At 38.0% G+C, this 23,255-nt stretch overlaps 1 protein-coding gene across 5 annotated transcripts in view; it reads left to right on the top strand.

Annotated features, from left to right (window-relative positions):
* The first annotated feature begins 4,249 nt into the window (after window positions 1-4,249).
* Window positions 4,250-23,255, top strand: part of LOC122079402 (protein MICRORCHIDIA 2-like) — a 36,158-nt gene continuing 17,152 nt past the window's right edge. For 4 of the 5 annotated variants that reach the window (XR_006140430.1, XR_006140429.1, XR_006140431.1 and 1 more), the window contains exons 1-11: window positions 4,250-4,607; window positions 4,691-4,765; window positions 5,847-5,881; window positions 6,199-6,277; window positions 6,368-6,457; window positions 10,277-10,352; window positions 17,533-17,611; window positions 17,722-17,850; window positions 20,460-20,558; window positions 22,812-22,919; window positions 23,020-23,169. Coding sequence is in view for 2 of the 5 variants with exons in the window: in XM_042645836.1 (XP_042501770.1) it covers window positions 4,367-4,607; window positions 4,691-4,765; window positions 5,847-5,881; window positions 6,199-6,277; window positions 6,368-6,457; window positions 10,277-10,352; window positions 17,533-17,611; window positions 17,722-17,850; window positions 20,460-20,558; window positions 22,812-22,919; window positions 23,020-23,169 (1,161 nt within the window). In the remaining 3 variants the exon portion in view is untranslated. Of the gene's footprint in view, window positions 4,608-4,690; window positions 4,802-5,846; window positions 5,882-6,198; window positions 6,278-6,367; window positions 6,458-10,276; window positions 10,353-17,532; window positions 17,612-17,721; window positions 17,851-20,459; window positions 20,559-22,811; window positions 22,920-23,019; window positions 23,170-23,255 lie in introns of all 5 variants that reach the window. The other variant, XM_042645837.1, reaches the window with a different exon arrangement.

The following is a 23,255-nucleotide window of genomic DNA, read 5'->3' as shown; positions in this document are numbered from 1 at the left end:
AAATGCTAGGAGATGATGATGTTGATTTTTTTATTTTTTTATAAAGAATATTTGTTAAAAATTATCTGCGGTCTTTCCTATGGTCTACTCATCCTATCATCATGTATTGATGCCGATTGGCGATTGGTCAGATTTCTGCCCAATACGGTCGATCTGTATTAGTTATCAGTATTATCAGTTCGTCCACTTTTGTCTTTTCTAAAGACCATTCATTATTTTCAAACCCACACACCTCATGGGCCAAATGGTGTTAATCGTTTCGTTTCGGTTTGATACGGTTCAATGTAAGGTTTTTTAGATGAAATTAAAATCGAACCATTTAGTAAATAGTTTCATAGATTATAATCGAAACCATTTATAAACGGTTTCGATTTAAATAGTTTTGAAGGTTTTCTTATGTTTTCTAAATTTTATCCAAACAACTTCTTTACCTCTAAAATCTATAGTGAAAATGAACGTAAATTATAAAATTGAATTGAATTGTTTTTGTCATATGCTTTTATTAAATGTAAACTTAATATTTGATGACTTAAACTTACTATTTATGTGTTAATTAGTTTAACTGTTTAGTTAAACAATTTATCGATAGCTTAAACTTTAAAACCAAAACAGAATCACGATTTCAATTTTAAAACCAAAATTGAACCATTTAATAAATGGTTTCAATGTTTCGATGTAAACGGTATGGTTCGATTTCGATTTCAAATTCACATCCTTACTCATGGCGACATGGTGTGCAAGCGAGCCAACTGGGTCTGTTTTTATGAAGGTCCAAGCCCAGTGGCTAGCCCTCTAGACTCTAGTGTACCTTAGCCTATAAGTGTAAAAAATGGGCCCCCACAATTAAATATGACCTGAACCGGCATGTTAAAGTTCGAGACCAATTCCATCAATTACTAAATGTGTTGTGCTAACCCAAGGGGGTAGTTTAGTTGGTGAGCAATGGACTTGGTACGAGCCATAAACTCGAACGTCCTAGGTTTGACTCCCACTATGCATACCTTGCGCCACTCACACGGGGGTGTTTAATGCTCTTCACTACTTTAAGTGAAAGTTGAATGTTCTCATTTGACCCCAATATGACCCGCTCCATGATTTTGTGTGGTCAGTATGGACCCGTGAGAGTAGTCAGGTCGAAAGCCTGGAAACCTATCGTTAGCAAAAAAAAAATACAAAATGTGTTGTGCTAAGCACTAGCCAATTAATGATCTGGCATTCTCGATGCATGGTAGTGGCATGATGGTCGTAGCCAGGATCAATCGATTAGATTGCTTAAGCCCATCTAACCCAACTATTGTATGTTTAAAGATTGCCCATGGCGTGATTATAAAACATACAATAGTCCAAAGTAGTAAATTGGCATCATTATGATTAGCTCAATTACATTTAGCCCTATTATGGATTGATAACTGATCAATCGTATATAAACGTGTCCTGTACATCCTAGCTTAGAAGTCCTAATTTCCTAAACAAGCAAAAAATAACATTAAACCCTAAAATGATGGGGACCAATTAAGCATGTCTTGGCCCAATCAGTTGAGAGTCCTAACTTACCCTTGGCTTGGGCCTAGCCTGGCCCAATGCTAGGTTAGGATGGCTTCAACTGAGACAGGTCTAGGCTTTGAGTGTGGGTTGGAACCTATGTATAATACTCTTAATTTCAATATTATTTTTTTTGGGTAAATAAAAAACGGGTGCTCCATGGTAGTGATCATAGCCCCCTAGGCCAAAACCCCAATTCAGTAAGTAGTGCTTTCGTAAGACCAACAAGCAATAGTGGGACGTGCCAACTGGAGTGATGATGTAACAAGGCTTCCTTCCACTAGGCTACCAAAACCCCCATTCATAAAGGTTTTTAATTTCGTTAACGATCTATGGTTTTTAATTATTTATTATCTATATAAATATTTTTTCCCCTAATATAACTTAGAGCACCCCTACTAGGCACTGCAGGGTTAATGACTGACCTGCTCCTTAAGGGGAGTGACTGTGCTAGTTTCACTGGATTTCACATTGCCTAAAATTTGAAACCCCTTAAAGCCCGTTTGGTAATTCCTCTATCATTTTTATGCCCAATAAATGAACCGGTCCAAAATATCATCTCAATAATGAAAATCAAGTAATGTGTTACTTCATTCCCAATATGGTATTCAAGGAAATACAAAATTAAATTGTTCCCAATATAAACCTCAAAACCTCCTCTTCCCTAAAATCTACCATCACTTTGCGAAGGAGAAGGAACCGCTCTTGCCTTCAGCTGGATGACGAGCTTCGACATTGCTCACTTCGGGAAATCCATCTTGCCTCTTAACTCACTCTGGGAAGTTGACCTTGCCTCTACTCCCGAAACCCTATGAATTCACTCCGGTGTTCGCTTTCAGACAACAAGAACAATACCCTGCAACAATCGAGATTCCTCTCTTCCCCTCCCAGATAAACTTAAAACAAAGAGATGCTTCTTATTTTCTTTTCTTTTTTTTATTGTAACCTTGTTTTTTTTGGGGGGGGGGGCATATAATGGATGTGCGCAATAGTGCTTTTGGGATTTTTGGGTTCAGGAAATGAAGAGTTTACCCCCCCACCCTTGTGATAGCAATCTAAAAGCCAAATAAACTGCATCGTTGAGTTTGAGTTGTTTGCTTGTCTCAGTTGAGTTGCTGCTTTGGTTGTTCAACCGCATTGTAATCCAAAATTACACCTGTTCAGGTACCTTAATTAGAGAAGAGACGTTGAAGATACTACCTACGCAGTCTCGTTTGATAGGAATTTTTTAGTTTTGTTCCAGATTTTAGAGGATTTAATAGCTTCTTTATTTATTCTCTTACAGTTGGATTATGTTTGGATTTTTATTATCTCATTAAGCCAAATGCATCTGCAAATTTGAATTTATGAAAAGTGATAATCTCTATCATATATTTGTACAACCCAATTGACCCATCTCCACCTATCTCTTAAACAACATTGCCCTCAACAATTAACTCTGCTCAATTTATTCCTTGGTTTGCAAGAACCTCGTAGAACTTTTTTAATCCTACTCATTCACCCATCTCCTACATTCTCTTAAACAACATTTTTGGACTAAAGTCGATCAGATTAATTGAGATAGAGACCAAATGAAATCAACCAATTGATTTGCAACTTATGTTCATATACATTATGACTCACCCATTATTTATTATGATCCATTATGGCGTTTGTGTAAATATTAAAATAAAAAAAAGTATGCCAAGCAATAATTCTTACCAAACGCCATTTCACTCCAAAATTATCCCTCATAACGATTTCGGAGCAAGTTTACCAAACGCCTAAACCGAGTGAAAGAATCATCTTTTAATAATGTAACACAAATAGATGATTTTGTCGAAGAACGATGTTCTTAGAACGGAATCGTTACCAAACGAGCTCTTAGAGATCACCATTTATACCAAAAAAAAAAGAAAAAGGGAGACAACCATGAGTTCTTATTACAGGTGCTTTGAGCTCTGACGCATGATAAAGAAAGGATAAAAAACCATGGGTTAAATTGGTTGGATGTTCTCGTTTATTCAATACATTTGAAGCTATAAACATAATGTCCATTTTCTTCACACATTAAATTGGACTTTTCGGAAGTGTTAAATTAGAGCAAAAGAATCAATGTTTCAAAAATCAATGAATTGCATTAGGAATTGGCCAATTGTATGGGTGCGCATTAGTTACTTGTGCGAGAACTTGATCCATCTTTAATTCATATCATCATTAGTCGGGATCGATCATGAGATATGCAGGCCAAGATTACCTTGACCCATGGGTTTTGAGATCTAATGGTTGATTTATGAGTTTTGGGACCGATTCCAATTTGATATGAATTGGTTCAAAATCGGCAAGGACCGATTCTTATTGCCAAAACTTTGAGCTCAATCGAGTCCCGTGAGAGTATAGTAACTAATAAGAATGAAATCGAAGGCCCGTTAAGGGTTTCCAAATTTATTATCCCACAAATTTTTTTTTATTTATTTATTTTCAATGATTAAAATATTTCAATTTTGTTTTCTGTTAACAACAACTGTCTAGCGCAGTTGGTGAGCTGTGGTGTGCAAAAAACTCATCCTCACTAGGAGGTCTCAAGTTCGTTACACCAGGGCAGAAACCGAACCTGGCCGATTGAACCCTCCGGACCAAGTTGAGACCGAACCGACCGATATTGGATCGAATCGAAATGACCCCGTACGTATAAACCGAAATTCGTCGCACCTCATTGTTTAAGTTGCCATTTTTGATTGGTTCCGTTGTCACTGTGCTTGTGATTCTTGAAAGCGTCGCTCCGGATACTGAATTCATGCAGCGGAGAATAAAAACTCCCCAGCCCTAGGTTCAGGAACGAGAAATGGAGCCTGCCAATGTCGTCGATATCCCTAGTAGCGACGACGAAGACGATACCAGAATAGAGAAGAAGCCGTCAATTGATCAGCCGCTGCACACAGGAGTAACAGCGCAAGTGCAGACTTCCGTAGCAATTCCTCAGCCTAGTAGTAGTTACAGTAAGATGAACCTGAGATCGGAGTCGCGTTGTTTCTGGAAAGCAGGGGACTATGATGTCGGACATTCGTATTCTGCTCTCGAAAGAGGTCTCCCCACTCCTTCCTCAAGTTCCAAGTATTTTCTTTGTTGCTCTTCCAATACTGAATAAATGGGCATGCTCTGTTATCAGGTCAGCTCGAACATGCACGTGTTCATCCGAAATTTCTTCATTCCAATGCGACATCTCACAAATGGGCTTTTGGAGGTTAATTATCTTGCCATGGTTTCAAGTTTCCTGTCGGTGTGTATATTAGGTTTTAGTTTGTAAATTTTCGTATGTACTCAATCATTTTCATCCACTTCTTGTATTTTTTATTGTTTCGATAGCAAAGAAATGAGTTTGTCATTTTGTATCAATATTACACGAATTTTTCCAATTAATCCTCATATATACCTGGTGCTTTTATCTTTGTAGTTTCTCCTCATACATTCAAATGCAGGAAACCTGTAAAGAAAGTTATGATCTTAATCCTTCCATTAAACTTGTTTCAACTGAATCTGAAAGAGATTCTACCGGTATTATCTGGTCCGGTCGCTCCATTTCAACTTGTAAACAATGTTCGTTTGTTTCTAGGGGTCACTTGATGCACATTGCAAGGGCATAATTCCGTAAATTGTTAGCCCAATTACCCATATTGTTTCAGAGAGGAGAAATAAACAGGTTAGGGTTTCCTCCTTCCCGCGGATATAACAACTTTTGGTCCTTTGGAATGTTCTTTATTTAGATGCTCCAACTTTAACGTGTAATCATATATGTAATATTGGTGATGCTAGCACATCATGGAGAGAAAGGCATCCATTTGCCCAAAGCCAAAAAGCATTAAGACCGATTCATACCATATCATGTGTATTTAAGTAGTCCTTGAACTTCATTGAAGGTATCCTCTAATCATTGGAAGTTGATCCAATGGACAAGAACTTGTTATGTGAAGCACAAGTGGCTGAAACCACGTGGTGGACTACCAGAATAAAGTTTTTGATGCACTGGATTCAGTAACTCCTAACTTTGATATTCATAATAAGGTAAAGAACTATTTTGGTGTTGGGGTTTCAGCACAAACAGCTACTGGAGCCATTTTTGAGTGTTGACAATACCTGACATGTGGCATTTTGGGTAGCACTTGATTTTTATGGACATATTGTCAACACATTCATTTACTCATTTTAATTTTCAGTCTAATCAGACATACTGATTTGTAAGCTATTTTTATGGAATTAATTTTTGATTGGTTCCTCTTATGAAGAGCATTGTTTGGTCATACCCTATTGTTCTCTGTTTCATACAGCAATTGCGGAGCTTCTGGATAATGCGGTTGATGAGGTAAACAGCATAGTTCCCGTGTAATTTATGCGCTGTTTGTTATTTTGGACTGGACAACATTTTCTTTTGATGCAACATGGTAGTGTGATGTGCAGCTCCAGCTGCTGCAGAAAAAAACTCATTTTCCTAACTCCACTTGCATGCTCAGATTGAAGTATAATTCATGTCACAATTAGTCAATGAGTCGTATGTTAATTTGCCTACATCGATTCGTCTCCCCTTGAAGAATTCAACTACATCAAAATCTTATGTGTAACTAATAGATTTGGCAGTCAGGACTAACCTTTCGTTCCCATGTTGATTCCATGATTTTCCAGATCTGTAATGGTGCAACTTTTGTGAAGGTGGATAAAATCTGTAACATGAAGGATAATACTCCAGCTTTACTTTTCCAGGGTATAATACGAATATTTCATTTATCGGAATCATGATAAATGGTGTGTAGTAGTTGTTAATTACAGTAACTATTCGGAATGTCCCTTGCAGATGATGGAGGGGGAATGGATCCTGAGAGTATGCGGAAATGTATGAGCCTGGGGTACTCCTCAAAGAAGGCAAATACAACAATTGGTCAATGTAAATTTCATGGGCTTTTCATGTCATTAACCAGTTGGCTTAATGTTCATTGTACAATTTTGTTGTGGTGTCCTTTTACCCTCAAATTCATGGGTTTTGTAGATTGAATAACTGGCTAACTCCAAAAATGAATCCAAATGATTGTGCTTTACAAATTCATTGCTGAGCTGTCTAATGAAAACTTTTTCATACGTCTTCATAGACTGAAGTATGACTTTATTTATTTATTTATTTTTTTAATGTTTGCAAATATCTTGTTAACTATTCGCCAAAAAATGCAACCTTATACAAGGGTGCTATACGCCAACATAGAATCCACACAGAAAAGGCCAATTTATCCAATTCAAAAATTCATTCCCCTCCACAAAATCCTCCCAATTATCCCAGACAACATAAGCATTCTGTCCCCCAAACTATGGGACAATTAAAAAACCTTTTTACCATGGTAACGACCTTGTACACAGACTTCTCTTTAATGATTCTTCTGATCTTTTCTCCACATTTACAACAAGGCAATCTTGCTTCTCACTATTTTTTCTTATCCTTCTACAGGTCCTTCCTCCCATTCCAGCATTACTGTTAAAAAAGAGGCCGAGAATGCCCACCTGGCAACATGGGCTGTTTATAGAATTTTGGACTCTTGAGTAAACCACGACTCCAAAATAGAAAACCCATCCAAATGATTCCTGCTAGTTTTTTGGTCTTAACTTTCGCAAACCAATTTGGGTTTGGAGATCCTGTTCTCATTGGAAGGTTAGATAAATATATTTTCAATCCCTATTCATAAAAGTGGTCAGTTCAAATAACATTAAATTAGTGCATAATGGGTAAGTTTTGACATATAAGCAGTTGGCCTCAATTAATGGAAATGTTGCACATGCATGTTCAAATTTGAGTCAAGATTTGCCAAATTGGTGGGAGAATTGATAACTCTTTGGGGTGGTTGTTGGGCTGGTCAGAATTCACTTTGAAATCAAAGTTGCTAAAAGAGTATATTAGGAAATGGAATAGAGAAATATTCATGAAGGTTTCAAGGAGACTAAAATCAACTGATGGTTTTCGATTAAAGGAAGAAAAGGCTGGTATAGCTCCATAGAAGGCATTTGACATGAAGTCCTTGAGATGACTAGACATAGACTGCCAACTTGGAGAAAGATCATTGGAAACAGAATTATAGGGCTATTCGGACCAAAGATGGGATTTAGATATGAGATTTTTCCATCAGTTTGTAGAATTAGTCACGTTGCAAGATAAAGGGCAAGCTTGAAATTGAAGGAAATGGATGCAACTGGCTCTGTTTATGATACCTATATCAATTGGATTGGATTCAGCATCCACATCTGGGTGTTGTTGAGCTGGCTTCCATTAATGAACACCATAGAGGGTGTCATTGGAACGTGAATTAATGGAACAAGAGATTTTTTCCTTTGAAATGCTTGAAACGAGAAAAATTCTTGGGGTCAGTGGTGTTTAACTTGGCTTTTTACAAGAAGGGATGGATTATCTTTGGAAACTATTGTTTTGTCGTGTGTGTTGATATACATTGTTGTAGGTTTGTAGCTCTTACCTAATAGCTCGAGCTTTTTGGATGAGCAGTTGTAACATGGTATTAGAGGCAGGAGGTCAGCTGTTCAATCCTTGGTAGTTGCGAAGGGTTTGTGTTGTTGTGCCCCTCAGTGCCTCATGATAGTGTCACATACAGGGGTAGTTGTGTGTTGATATACATTATTGTAGCACTTACATAAAGCTTGAGATTTTTGGATAAGCAATTGTAACGGAAACAACTTGAAGGTTTTTAATTTTTGGTTAAAGAGATGGTAAGTAACAATTTGAGGGAAGTGTTTCATGAATTTTAGAATGGGGCAGGCGAGGTTTGGTTACGTAGAAGCAACCTATGCTAAACGCCTTCTAATCTGAAAACCAGTAAAACGAAGAAAAAGAATTGCTGAAAATGAATGTACCTATCTAGTTATCACTTATCAGAGAAATTCCTGTACCAGCCACAGGATCTGGTCTGGGTCCTATTTATGGACCTGAAAAAAATTCCAAGTTCTATATGTAATCGAACAACAAGCAATTATTCGTTGGAATATCTGTTCCAACAGCTCTTTTCCCTCTCCCCTTTATATGTATCTTTGGTTTGAAGAGAAGAGTTGAATCAGTTGATAATTTGTATTTTTGGAACTTGTGGGAGTGTCAGGAGACCTCAATGCTAAGTGGTCCTCTCTGACCCTCGTTATCCTGTACTCGGTTCTTGCTTTGCATTAGATTTTTTCTTCATTTTCTTTCTTATTTTGCCTCTCCTTTTAAGCTGCATCAATTTCTAAAGCTCTCTTGTCTTAAGTTACATAAATACCCCTCGAGTCCCTTTTTTTCAATTCCTTCCCCATCCCTTTATTAGTTCCCTGAAATATCCCCTTTAAGTAGTTGCTTCCAGTTACATCCGTAACTCTACTTCTCTTCACTTGATTTATTCTGAATTTCAAGATAATAATAGAATTGCGATAAACCCTGTTATTTGATTTGTTTGTCCATAGTGACCCAAAACTTTGGTCTTATAAACCAGGTTGTATTATGTTAGGTTTGGAACACTCCTTTTCCTCTCTGTTCTCTGCTTTTCTTCTCTGGTTGATTTGTTGCAGCACCAACCCAGCACGGAAGGGGGTGTGGGAAGGAGCTGAGTGTGGTGGAGGGGGAGCAGAGGGTAGGGGTGCTGGAGTCACGAAAGTCTTCTATTGTACATTTTAATCTTTGGATCCATCTGATCATGTCAAGTGGAGTTGTACAGCTGGACTTCGGTCCAGGTGGATGGTCACTGAGTGCAATCCCTGGAAGCTAGCTTATCTGATTTCGAGGCTCAATTGTTATGTTACCAAGGGAACATCCCATTTTCTTGGTGTTGTAAATATGGTGTAATATGGGTATAAGGGTAAATCTGTCATAAAAGGGCATTCTTGTACTTGTACCTCATTTTACTTATTATAAATGAGTAGGGCTGTCAGTCTAGACTGTCAATCATTCCTCTCAATCTAACATTTGGCAACCTAGAAGTGCAAACTCCTTAGCAGATGCTCTGGTTCGAGAAGGGTTGTGAGAGAGGTTACATGTAGAGGATCATATCCAATTGTAATGAGAGTTTCTTTGTTGTGTGCTCTTTGTAGATATCATATGAGATGCATGATTATCTTTGGTGTTTTGCCCAATAAAATATTGTTATTTCATCAGATGAAGACTAAGGCAAAAATGAGGAAGAAAGAAAAAGAAATAAAATATAAACATTGAGTCATATTTGCACATAACAGTATACCTAGTTCTGCTAGGAGTAGTCTTGAACCAGCCCAAACCAATTCCTTCTTCCAAAACCAGCTCAGGACCCTTATTAGAGGCAAAGATTACATGAAGTCATGAACTAACAGAACTTGGTTTAATTTAAACCAAGATAGAAGAAGAATCAAAGATCTGAAACAGTTAGAGGTGTAATTTCTGGTTCAACTTAGAATTAGCTGGTGGCTCCTTTAATCTTCTTGTCACAGCTAGAATCTAACTTGGACTGAAAGGAGAGGAGAAATCAATTCTAACTGGAAGGAATTGATAAGAAAGAATTTAATGAAGAATTTACTGGTGTAAGTTTTATTTTTTTTAAATTTCCTTTCTTTTCTCTTTTCTGCCACTATCTTCTAAGTATTTGATAACCATGTCCTGTACATCAAGAGATCTTTACAAAAATTTTAATGCTTTGCATATTCTTTTACCCCTGAGAGATCTTCTTTGGTTCTTCTTCTGTTTTTTGTGACCTAACAAGTGTGTTTACTTTTCCAGATGGTAATGGGTTCAAGACAAGTACCATGCGATTGGGTGCTGATGTTATTGTTTTTTCTCGTGCCTCTTGTGCAAGGTATTGTTTCTACTATAAAAGGAGAGTAATGGAATCTGAATTAGCGTCACAGCAGGTCTCAGATTCTTCCCAAAGGCAGGATTTCGGGACATCAATAAAAGACCAGAATAGGGAAAAAAAAAAAAATCTTAAGATCCGCAACTCTGATCGGGCTAGTTTTCCGGTTTAGTATGCCCTTAAAACTGTTGAATAAGACTTCAAAATATGATAAGAATCTAATAGGTTTTATTCTGTTCTCTGGTAGTTGGTTGAAATAAAAAAGTAGAAACTTAAGTTTTAGATTTCGTAACCCTACCAAAACTCCAGATCTGTTGGACAGATAATTAACTACCCTTGTTCAAACCTTACTTCAAGTATAGAGATCAAATCATTCCAAAAATCAGCCCAAATTAATAGCTAGATATTCCCACATCAAAATAGTAACAGAAGGGGTGTTGCAGGAACTGTTACCTCCCAAAGATACCTGCAGACAGTAGCCGTTCCTCTTTCCATTATTGAATGAACCTCCTCCAATGTTCACCAAGTAGCAGTGCAAAGTACTCAACAAAGTATTTAGACTGTAGGGTAACAGTATATTTCCAAACTATTGAATTAACACGTTTGGTTGAAAAAGACCTGAAACGTACTTGCACTGTAGAAAATAGAATGAAAGAAGAATAGGGGTTGGGGATGTAGCTTCTCACTCATGCAGTCATGCTTTGTTAGTCTCTGACCAGCCATCTCTAGTTTTGCACTAGAGTTTTCTGCATCTCACAGAATTCCTGCTTGACATGAGTAAACAGCATGACAGCCATGGAGTTTTCCATCAAAATCGTGGGCTGCTACAGCCCTCTTTTCTCATCTATAAACTTCTAATCAATGGTACAAAATAGACGACTTCTAGGGACTGCCAAATTAGTAACTAACATGTAGTAACAGAATAGTATCTATCTACAACCATACATGTAGTAACAAAAGAGAAACTAAAAGGGCTTTATACAATCCAGCCCACTAAAACAAACATTGGACACCAAAACAGAAATTAACTAATAGGGAGCAACTAAACTGCATAATAAAGTAGGATCTATTAAAAATAGAAACAAGTAGAAACTTCTTAAGTCTTCCAAGCGAGGGCTAAATAACATGTAGTAATGGGCCTAGGCCTGGCCCATGAAGACCATCTTGGACCTATGCTGGCTGGCTAGATTGGCCGCTTGGCTCGACAAATAGGCTGTATGATGGTTGGCTGGCCTGGCCTTTCTTTTCTTCCTCCTCCTCCGATCTACATCAGAAGATTTGGTAAATATTTTGAACCATGTGTTTAGAGTTTGAGAAAAATGCTATAAGAGTCTTACCAAAAGTCTGGTGTTATACTTTCTTGGTTAAAATTTATCCATTTTGCAAAAACATACATTTTAAGGAGTTGTCTTAATAATACAACTTCTCACTTTCTTTGGATATTTTTCAAAGTTTGTCGTCATTGACAATGTGGATTCCAAGTTTGCATTAGTGTTATGATGGGTAACACGTCAAAACAACTAAACTACATGTATTAAATTCTTGGGTTGAACTTGGATTAGCTAAAGCCCATAGTTTAAGTGAACAATCATTAAGGAGCGAACCGTGTATTATATTATTAATTTTGTTGGAGAGTTACCATTTGTGGGTTGTTATTGGCAAGTTTGCTTCTCGTGAGCATATAATTACACTATTGTCATGGAAATTTTGGAAATGGCTTATAATTTTGACCTCAAAAGCTTTTGTGAAAAGTTGTAAAAGCAGTGATATACAATGGAATTATTGATTTGTAGGCTTGAGATGCCATGCTATTGTTTTAAGTCAACTGGAATTTGAAGTGTCGAAACTAAATTTTGTGATGCAGATAATATTATGCAATTGGGGCCAGGTGATTTTATTTTGGCCCATGGATGGGTTTCTATAGGCCTTAGGCTTCTTATTTTTTATGTTTACGGAGGTAATGGGCCTAGATTATAATCCCCTATTTGGGGTCTTAATCCTGTACATGGGATTAAGTATATGGATAAGATTATGTGGGGTCCATTAGTTAAATTATTTTAAATAGTTGCCACTAGAAGTGTGCCCCAATCTGGCCATAAGTTAGGATTCGGGAGTATATTACTCCTAACAGTCTGATTTGATTAATTTTGGATTATTACTTAAGGAGTCTTTGATTGACTATAAGTTTGGTTGTTTATTCTTAGTTAAAGATTATAAAGCTGTTCTCCCGTCGAATTAATAGAATGGATTAAATACCCTGTTTTAAAAAGTAATGCGTGACAGCTCCCAATCCCCTTTGTCTTGATCTCTCTTCTCTCTTCCCACCCCACGATCTCTTCTCTCTCTGATGCAGAAGCAGTTCTTTGGACCGGGCTGAACCTGTTTGAGAGCTCTGACAGAGAACCGGGTCCAATTGGCTTTTGTGGTTAAATAGGATATTAGTAATTTATTTAGTTATTTCTTGTAATCTTTTGTTTTGACTAGGTTATGTAGTGGTTGAGTTCCATTCCCGTTCTAGCTTTAGAGTTTGAAAAGGAGTCTTTATTTCTTATCTATATATTTGTACTCAACATTGGGTGAAAAAAACCAGATTTGAGAATGGAGATTTGAACTTGTGTTGAGTGTGGCCTGTGGTTTTGCTCCCGGGCCCCTTCTCTCTCTTCTCCTTTCTTCCCTGCGTTTCAGAACTTCCTATGGTAGAGGTGTTCTTCACTTCCTTCTCTTCTTCTATTACGTTATTCTGCTGTTACCTGCAATACTGGTTGGGTTGGAAAGAAACCGTGGGATCTCCCTGGTTACTTGCTCGTTTAGCTTGGTATTTTGGGAGTTAAGTGACCCAAGTCATGGGTTTTTGATTCCACCAAGCCCCTCTGCTGTGAGGATAAAAAACTGCAAAACCAAGTTACTGCAACGCTACTGCTAGATCTGGTTTCAGTGATTAATACCCTTCTTTCACTTGCTGAATTGAGGGTCGGTTGCTTTGGGTTCAAAGGGTTGGAGATCATCAACCTATGCCTAAAACCTCAGATCGAATAGAAGAAGGGTGAAGGTGTTTGACACCTTCAAGGACTGTTGCTGTTGCCGTCTCTGGCTGCCTCTGGAGGTAGGGGACGACAGCCTCCCTTCTTCTTTCATTGATTCTTTAACCCTTATTTCTTATTACCGAAATTAGCCCCCTTTCATTCTTAGTTCTATCTTGTCCTTTAAGTTTTTTTTTTATTCCTAGTTTGCCCTTCCACCAAGGTTCAAAAAAACTAATATTTTTGCTTTGTTTCGGTCAGACCGAAATATATCGGAATGGGCCAAATTTCGGCAAAACCGTGTTTTTTTTGCAGGTATGTTTCGGTTGGCTATTTTGAGGGGAAAAGGCCATATTAAGCTCCAATACTTCAGGGAAACTTTATTGTAGCCTATATAAACGTATGTAAAACTTTATATTGCGAGAAATGTCACACAGAGTGGTGGTTTGAATATGCACCCTTGTTTGGCAGTATATGATGGACCTTATTGTATACCTTGTGTAATATTCTGCCTATTCTACAAATTGTTTTAGTTCTAGAAGATAGAAAAGGCAAGTAAAACAAATGAATTATGCACCATAAATGAAGACAAAATCTTCACCTGGAACTGTTAATTATGCACCAAGTCACCAACTTCTGGGTATTTATCATATTTTTTGTAAAAAAAATATTTTTGGGAAGAAGTTCGTTACCTAGAACCAAGGTTTTAAGTATCCTTTTGTATCCGTTGATACTAACCGATACATATCCTATCTTTAAGGTGTTGATACTACGATACCTAAAAAAATTAGCATTAGTACACATTAGAAACCTTTTCTTTTATACATATTGAATTGAATGCACTTGTCTAATCGTACTTTGTTCGTATTTAATACTTATTGGGAGACAGAATCCTGCCAGTTTGGTGTTGCCTATGCCCAGACACAGGCGGGCATGAAAAGACCACTCTGCCCCCACCCTGTGCATTGGTGTTGCCTACATCAGACTGGCAGGGTTCTTTCTTCATACTTATTTATAATGTTTGATGCTTCAAAACTGTATTCTGCATATATCCTAAGCATTTCATACGTTTCTTGACTTACATATGAATCTTAAGTGTATGTTGCATCTTTTTTATATGATACATCTCTTAAAATCGCCCTTCCCATACGATGCCGAAACTTTAAATCTTGCCTGGAACTGTTGATTGTTGGAAAATATTTACCAATATGTCTCAAACTATGTTGTTGGAGTGATATGGCAAACTCCAGCAGTGTATTCTAGTAGTGTGGAGGTGAGGTGGCAAAAAAAAATGTGTTTTCTCCTTGTAGGCAAAACATTTGAGACTCAAAATCGACCAGAACACGCTAAACCATGCCTTCTATAAAGGCCCAAAAGTAGTTTCGCTGAAATTTTATGACGCAAAGTCAAAGTTTTGGTGCAACACCGAAATTTCGACTCAAATTGTGCCAATTCGGTAATCTTCCTCTTGTTTCATCTTGGCCTTGTCCAAATTGTCGAAAATAGGGAAATTTTGACTAGTTTTTGAACTATGGCTTCCACTTTAAATTATAATTACGCCCATGTCCTGATTCCATCTCTTGCCTAAAATGGCTCCTATACTTTCCATACCCTGTTATTGGAATCATATTATTTAACATTTGGGTGGGCCTATAGAGAACCAAAATAGGGTTTTGTCACCCGGGTTTCCACATCACTCTCCCTTCTCTTCTTCCCTACAAGTATATTGATCTCATCTCTCCTTCCTCCCATCCTGTCGATCTGAATTTTTTCCTTAGCAATCAAGTTGCTTCCTTTATCTCAAATTTGATCACAAGATCTGATCATTGAGCCTGCTTGTATCTGAGATCCATAATCTGGATTTTCATATTGCATTATTTTGCCAAATTTTAAAAACTTGCCATAATATCTGGTAATTTTTTTTATAAGTTTTTATCAATAGATTAGTCATAGATAAATGAAAATATTCAAGATTCAATTTTGTTTCATACCTTTTGTGATTTGATACCTACATTACCTGAATTTGGCTGTTGCCTTGCCGGATCACTTGCCCATATGATTGGAACGGATTTGGCCACGGGTGCACATCTGACAAGACCCTCTTCCAAATCCTCCTTTATTTATTTATTTTAAGAGAGAAAAAAGGGAAAAAGGGGAGGGGAAAAAATGGAAGACAGGAGAAGACAATAAAATAGAAGAAGCCAAAGAAGAAAGAAGAAAGGGAGAGGAGGAGGAGGAGAAGGAGAAGAAGGAGAAGAGGAAGAAGAGAGCAGGAGGGGATGAGGGGCGGCAAACTGATGCAGATCAGTTCAAGGAGGAGGAAATCCAGAACATGGATGAGAATAAAGGGCAGGAAGATTTCAGTCCACGGTTCTGGATTGAGCCAGAATCTGGTCTGGTTTACTATTCATGTTAGTACTGTTCACGTGGGCACTGTTTGCATGGGGTTGATAGTTTGCGTCTGAATGAAGATTCTGCCGAGAAGATTTCAATGGAGGTTATTTTAGAAAGTTTCATTCGTAGATGGTTACTATTTCTATTGCTTCCTTGTTTGAGTAGTGCTGTCCATGTAGGGAAGGTTCTAGTTAGTTGATATTTTCGGTCTTTGGGTCTTTTATTAAACAATGTATTGCTGTAATAGAAGAAAAGATTTGAGAAATAATTTAGCCTTGAGCTTGTGAGTTCTGTTAGAGACGGATTGTGGTATTTAGAACTTCTCTATTGTGGGATGCAGTAGGGGAACCTTGATGCAGAATTTCAACTAGATGAGAAGTTGGGCCTGTTGTTTTGGGTTTGGTTCACCCTCTTGGGTCAAGTTGGGCTTAATTTTGAATACCCAATGGGTTGTGTGGGCCATGAGCTTAGTATTTTTGAGTTTTCTATTGTAATGGGCCAATTCTAGGAGCCCAAATATTAGGGTTTTGGGTCCTACACGAAATTATGTAGTTAGTTAATTTGTAGTACTCTAGTAGCCAGTAGGGGGTTCATACTACACCCGACGACTTGACCAAAAACCTATGACCGTCGCGGTTACTTGTAAGATCTGGCCAAGGCCTAAGGTGGGAAGCTTATGTCATGTCTGTTCTTCTTCCTTCTTCTTCAAGGTCTGTTTCCCTACTATTTTAGTTTCTATTTCTTTACTTTTCTGCTGTTTTCCTGGGTTTTAACTCATCCCTTAAACTGTCTCTCATATCCTTCAAGTTTCAGATTTCACCCCATATTGCAGGACAACCTTCCAAGCATCGATCTATTACATCTAGAACATATTCGTGTCTTCTAATGTGACCTGCGGCTTGACCCTTTTCCATTCTTCGCTTCTGTCTTCATTAATCTCCTGTTCTGTGGCAGGTTAAGACTCTGTTACAAAAGCAGAGTTTATTAATCAGGATCAAAGTAGAAGAAGAAGTTCATGGTTAGGTAAGATGGGCCTACCATGAGCAATGTACTTGTATATCAACTAAGAACCTTGTTGCAAGAAAATGAATTTTTAAATCAGAAAATTCAAAAAATAATTTAATAACAGAGAATTAAATCTGGCTCCGTGGAGTTGTAGATGTAGATTGGCTTAATACTAATACTATCTAACATATAAAAAGTTGAAGCTAACCACTACATATTTATCCTTTTTTTTTTTGCAAAAAATTATGGAAAAGGGTATTACCTTAAAGTTTGAATTCAACCAATCTCCCTCAAATCCACCAAACTGTGTTGTATATGAGTTGTACAAGCTTCTAACAACGTGTTCCACCAAGGATTGGAAGTGGAATGCCAAAAAAACAAGCTAAAAATCAAGTTTTTAGTAAAAAATGAGGTTTCGGTTGAAACCTGACGAAACCAGCCTCTGAGTCGATCGAAACAGTGGTGATTTCGATCGGCTTTAGGAGTTGCTTTAGGAGTAAAATTACTGGGTGTACGGTTTCAGTGAAATGAAAATGCGCAACCGAATCTTACTGAGATTTTAACCGAAACTTGACAGTTACAACCAAAATAATGTATACAGGCTGAGTCATTATCTGTATGTTCCCTAATATTTTGGATGACTCTGTTTATTTCCCAGTAATGAGCTTGTTTCAAAATTCTCATTTCCTTTTTGATTGATAAAGAACAAAATATTATTGAAGTCTTCAATGTTTCTAACTTCTCTGTGATAATCTTTTGCCCAGCCATGTAACGCAGAGCATTGGTCTTCTCTCTTATACATTTTTGAGGAGAACTGGGCAGGATGATGTGATTGTTCCCATGGTAATTTTCTTCTTAATTTCGAGTATCCTGTTTGAGTCTTAGCACATGCATATATATATATATATATATATTTCTTTAACTTCATTCTGGTTTGTTTACTGGTAATGCAGGTCGATTTTGAACTATCTGAGCAGCGGATGGAACCAATAATTTACAGCTCACAAGATGATTGGGATGCTGACTTACAAATTATTCTTGGGTGGTCTCCGTTTGCATCAAAGGAAGAGCTTATGCTACAGGTTCTTTGGAGGACAGGGAGCCTTACTTCTAGCTGATATTAGGGTCTTTTTTGTTTTCTGTTACATTCTGAAACTTTCAGTTTTGTCAGTAAAAGTTTTCAGTGCTTGTGTTGTCTGGTCCCCATTTGTGCTGCCTGCTTGAATTTTTTTTATTTTTTTTCACATGATTTCTATAGGAGGATCAGTTGCTTGTCGCTGGCATGCTTCCAAAGAATAGTTTTCTTTATTTCTAAAACTAGCTCGGAATTGTAATCCTTCATGTAACTCCAATATATACTTGTGGATGATTGCTATTATCTCCCCTGTGATAGTCACTGCTGTTTTCTTGGTGTAACCCAAAATATGATTGTTTGGGAAGTCTTAAGATCATTGTCTTTGGTGATTTATTTCTTGGTGTTGAACTGATAATCGTGTCCTGACTTAATTATGTTAAGGGGTGTCATTGTTATTTTTGCAATTATAGTTAATGAAATGATAGTAAATTGTTGTTTTTTTAGGCGTCGGTCTTTCTTCTTCTTCTTCTTCTTCTTCTTTTTTTTTTACTACTGTCAACCCAGAACTTCATGACCTTGGGATGCCTGAAAATTTAATTAATCAAATTGAGAAAGTGATAAACTAAATGTCAGTGGTGGGCCGAACTCCATTGCTGATCAGAGTATAGAATATAATGTCCTCTCAATACAATAACTTGAAAAGAAACATGAATAAGAATAAAGCAAAGAGCAAAGCCAATTATCTAAAGAACTGAAATACCATTGGTTCAGTAAGTCAACATCATCAAATAATGCTAGCTTGATTGCCTATTGTAACTGGTCCATGGAAAATCCCCATTGAGAGATTTTGCAGAAGGCAGTGTGTAAAGGCTGTCAATAACCCAATTCTCTTCTGTAAATGTGAGAGTGGCAAGCTCTAGGTTGATTAATCAGTTTCTAAGCTTCCTCCAGTGATGTCATTTGGTTCAAGGTGGCTGAAAGTTTGCCTTGAATGAGCTATCTGTAAAGAATGAAATTCAATCTCAAGGACAAAATCCTTTTAGATCTCTACGGAGCTTCAGACCATCATTCAGTATGAGAAAATCTGGCAATGTTTTAGTGCCTGTGCCTAGAAGCATTATGTTCTATAGTCCAAATTCACTGGTAGACCCTGGGATTCCTCATGACAAGCCATCTGTATTCAGTCTTAATTTACCTATTATTTTTCTGGACCATCTCATCCATATCGGTTGAGCCCTCAATTGAGGTCCATTTATGTCAAAGATGCTTTATAAATGAATACTCCATTATTTGAACTTTATTTGGTCAAATGAGGTTATCCACATCCCTGTCACCTTATAATTTTTTTAATTGGGCTACTCTCCGTCCTTGCTCCAGTGGTATGTAACAAGGATCTCAAGGAGATAAAGAAAAGAAGTGAAGAGGTGAGAAAGCAACCTACAGATTTTATTTGCCGTCAGTTGCACCACCATAGCATTTTCTGTTATGAGGTTGGGTTTTGCATGATAAAATACCAATTACGATTGAAGCCCAGGCACAGCTATATTGGTGTAAAAAGTTTAACGTTCTATATTTTTTTCTGTTGCAGCATCTACTCTCATCCATAGGGATTCCCAGCCTTTGAAGGTCTAAATGTGGGTTTAGTCTTATCTTGCATTGCTTACCAGATAAAAGCAACTACCTTCTTCGGATGAGATATGTGATATGTCTTTTTCTACCAATTGATTCTATGGTCCCAAGATAAAATTTTATGCCAGGCAGGAGTGAAGATATCTGAGGAGAAAATTGGAGCAGGACTTCTGTAGCCGACCCCAAATATTTGGAAGTAGTTGGGATTAGGCTTAGTGAGTTGGATTCTTTTTGGTGTCCAAACAATATTATCTTCTAGTTCTGCATCACGAACCATGAAAGGGGAATACTATTGCAAATATGATCTAAGAAATTGGTTATTGCAGTTTCCTTCTGAGACAATATCCTTCACATCTTCAGTACGATGGCACGATTCTGATATCAAGTCATTAAAGTAGTTTAAGGAGATTCGTAATCCATGCACAATGAAAAATAACTAGTTATTCAGTTGAATTAGAGTTTAATTCTCATTACTAAGGTTAACTAGTCAGCAAAGAATTACATGCTGATGAACTTCCCACTGGTCTTTTGAATACCATTGGACCTCTAACCAAGTTTACCTTTTCTTATGCTAGATAAAAAATGGATATTTTCTTGGGAATAAATGGAAAGGAGATGATAAATAAGGGATGAAAGAAGTGGAGAAGGATTCCCTAGAAAATATTGAGAAATTACTAATCCAAAAAAATGTAGACAAAACAAAGGAATGAAGTATATGAGAAGGAAATTTCTCAAGCAGAACCCACTAATTTCTGTAAAGAACTTGTACATAGTTTCTTTATGCAAGATATATAGAATGAGATTGCACAATTTTTTGGCTTTTGGTTTCCATGCTATCTTCCCTCCCCCACCTGCTTATTGGGTATTATTGTAGTGCCTGATTTTACCATATCCTGATTCTGAATACCGTTGGATAAAATAATTTCTGATCTTGGTCAATGAGCCTAATCTTTTGTTACCTTAACTGAATTGTTTTGCACTTTTCAGTTTGAGGATATTGGACCTCATGGAACCAAGGTAATAATATTCAACCTCTGGCTCAATGATGATGGGATGCTTGAGCTGGAATTTGATGAGGATGAGGAGGTAAGCAATAGTTTGTTTGTTTGTTTTTTTTTTGTTTTTTTTGTTTTTTTTGTTTTTTTGTTGTTGTTTTTGTTTTTGTTTTTGTTTTTGTTTTTGTTTTTGTTTTTGTTTTTTGTTTTTGTTTTGGGGTGTGTGTGTGTGTGTGGAGGCAACAAGATTTGATTATGTATAATTGTCATAAAAGAAGAAAGAGTTAAACATCCAATATTCATATACAATCAAGCATAGTGTCAAGGTGCTGCCTTGGCATCCAAGCGGTCTGTCTGTGGTCTAGGCAACCAGCAACTTAGTGCAAGGCGTTGGTTTAATATTACGTGTCTAGCTTTTTATGCCAAGCACCATTTAAGTAATATCATTTACTTAAGATATTATTCTTAAATAACCAAATACCTTAATACCCCCTATTTGAATCCAATTTAAAAAAAAAAAATTAAAAAAAAAAAAAGAAAAAAGAAAGAGAATAAACAGCTTACCTCCCAAAAATCCTTACTCCTGAAAACCCTAGTGACAGAGCAGCGGAGCAGCCTGGCCCCACTCTCTCCTCTCTCCTCTCTCCTCTCTCCTCTCTCCCTCTCCCTCTCCCTTCGCCTTCTCCCCCTCTCTCTTTCTCTTCTCTTCTCTTCTCCCTCACTATCTCCTCTTTCGCTCTTCTTCCCCTTTCTCTGCATCTCCCCTCTTCCTCTTCTTCTCATGCAATCTCCCTTCTTCCTCCTTCTCCTCTCTCCCTCTCCCTTCGTCTTCTCCCACTCTTTCTTCCTCTTCTCCTCTTCTCCTCTTCTCCCTCCCTCCGTCCTCCACCGCTTTTCTCCGCCTTCCTCTGCCTCCCCTCTTCCCCTCTCCCTTATTCCTCTTCTTCTCTCGCCCTCTCCCTTCTTCCTCCACTCCCTTTCCCTTCTTCTCCCATGCTTGCTAGCATCGGTTTTCTCGATCAATGTTGAGGCGGATGCAACCCCTCGGCTTGTCTTCCTGCTGGATGCCTTCCCTGCTTGGCTTGTAGATGACTTGGTGCTGGCCCCTTCTGGGCTAGCTACTTCCCGGTCGCCGTATCGCCATGCTTGTTGCCCTTTGGACTCCTCTCCCGTCAGGCTTGCTTTCTACCCTTCCGGTTGGCCATCAGGCTCATTTGGTCTATCCGTTGGCTCATCTGCTCCTCCAATTCTGCCTCTCGGTTGGTTGCTCGCCATGCCTGCAGCCCTTTTGGATGCCACTCTCTAGGCCTGCTGCCTCGTTGGTTCTCTCCCCTTCCGGCCGCCGGGATAGCTTAATCTGTCCTCCTGCTCACAACATTGGCCTTCACCATCGCTGCCCACCTGCCCTAGTGGGCCTGTCGGCCGCAGGGAACTTGTCTTTTGGTTTGTTGGTTAGCCTCTTCGACACCAGCCCGCTAGACCGTTCTCGGTCGGCAGCCACTCTGCCATTGCCCTTAGACAGGCCGGCGCCCTGGAGACCCCATCCCTCTAGGCCAGCTATCTGCTTGGCCGAGGCCCTCAGTAAGGCCAGCACTCCTCCATCATGGCTGCCTCTTCTTTAGCGGTGCTTCCTTCGAGTTGGTGGCTAGGAAATGTTGTGTCGAGATGTTTGGGTTAGGGATTGTGAGTTTAGACAGATTTGCCCCTCTCCTCAGGTTGGGCATTCGGATCGGTCTGTAGAAGTTCTTTTAGGCCATGTGGGCCCTGATTGATGCCCTTCTAGGCTTTTGTATCCCTTTTGGGTTTGTAAATTCCCCTCCCCCTTCTTTTAATGCTGTTTTATATTCACAAAGAGACAAAAAAAAAAAAGAAAAAAGAAAAGAAAAGAAAAGAAAAAAAAATTCAAATTCCAAAAGGAAAAAAAATTCAGCCCCCTAGATCAAGAACAAAAACTGAGTTTTTTGTCATAGGGGCGGTTTCAACTTTCAAATGCTAGGGTTTTTCTCAAATCTAAAACGCTTCATGTCTTGCTGCCCGACATCATGTATTATTGCTTAGTGCTTACCATTAGAATGTTGATGGCTGAGGCGTTTTTCATAGGAGCACTCTCAGGTTGTGCTCATTTGATGCAGATAAAGTGCCATGTCTATAGTGTGCTTTGAGCACCATGTGGATGGTGCTGCAAGTATATATTTTGATTAGAGATGTAATGTTGTCTTTAGATATAAAAATTTACTTTCTAGTTTGTTCTACATAATGTGGTATAATTGTATTAAGAAAAAATGTCAAACATACCATCTTATTGATTTTAGTTATCTGTTTTTGACCTAATTTCTACATATAGGATATTCGTTTGAGAGATGAAGCTATCTGTGGTAGTTCTGCAAGAACAAATAAGCACAGCAGATTAGTTAGGTCCCTCTTATCCTACCGCATTCGCTTTTCACTAAGGGTGAGTTTTTAATATAATCTTCTATCTGGTTTCCATGCCAATTGATTTATACATGTGATGCATCCTAATGACACTGATAAAATAATTGACTTTTGTTCAGGAATATGCTTCCATTTTGTATCTCAGAAGATTCTCAAATTTCCGTATTATTTTAAGGGGGAAGTCTGTTCAGCAGTTTAATATTGCAGATGAGTTGAAGTTTCCAAAGGTGGTAAAGTATAGACCAAAACTGGGGATTACATCAAAGGAGGTTAGTAAGTAAAGTGAAACAACTTCTTCATCTTCTTGTTCTGCCATCACAGCTTGCAGTAGAAAATGTCATCATGTTCCTGCTAC

The sequence above is a fragment of the Macadamia integrifolia genome, chromosome 5, assembly GCF_013358625.1.
Source record: "Macadamia integrifolia cultivar HAES 741 chromosome 5, SCU_Mint_v3, whole genome shotgun sequence".
NCBI lineage: Eukaryota > Viridiplantae > Streptophyta > Magnoliopsida > Proteales > Proteaceae > Macadamia > Macadamia integrifolia.
The sequence above is the reverse complement of the archived record's forward strand: the minus strand, read 5'-3'. Positions and strand labels throughout refer to the sequence as shown.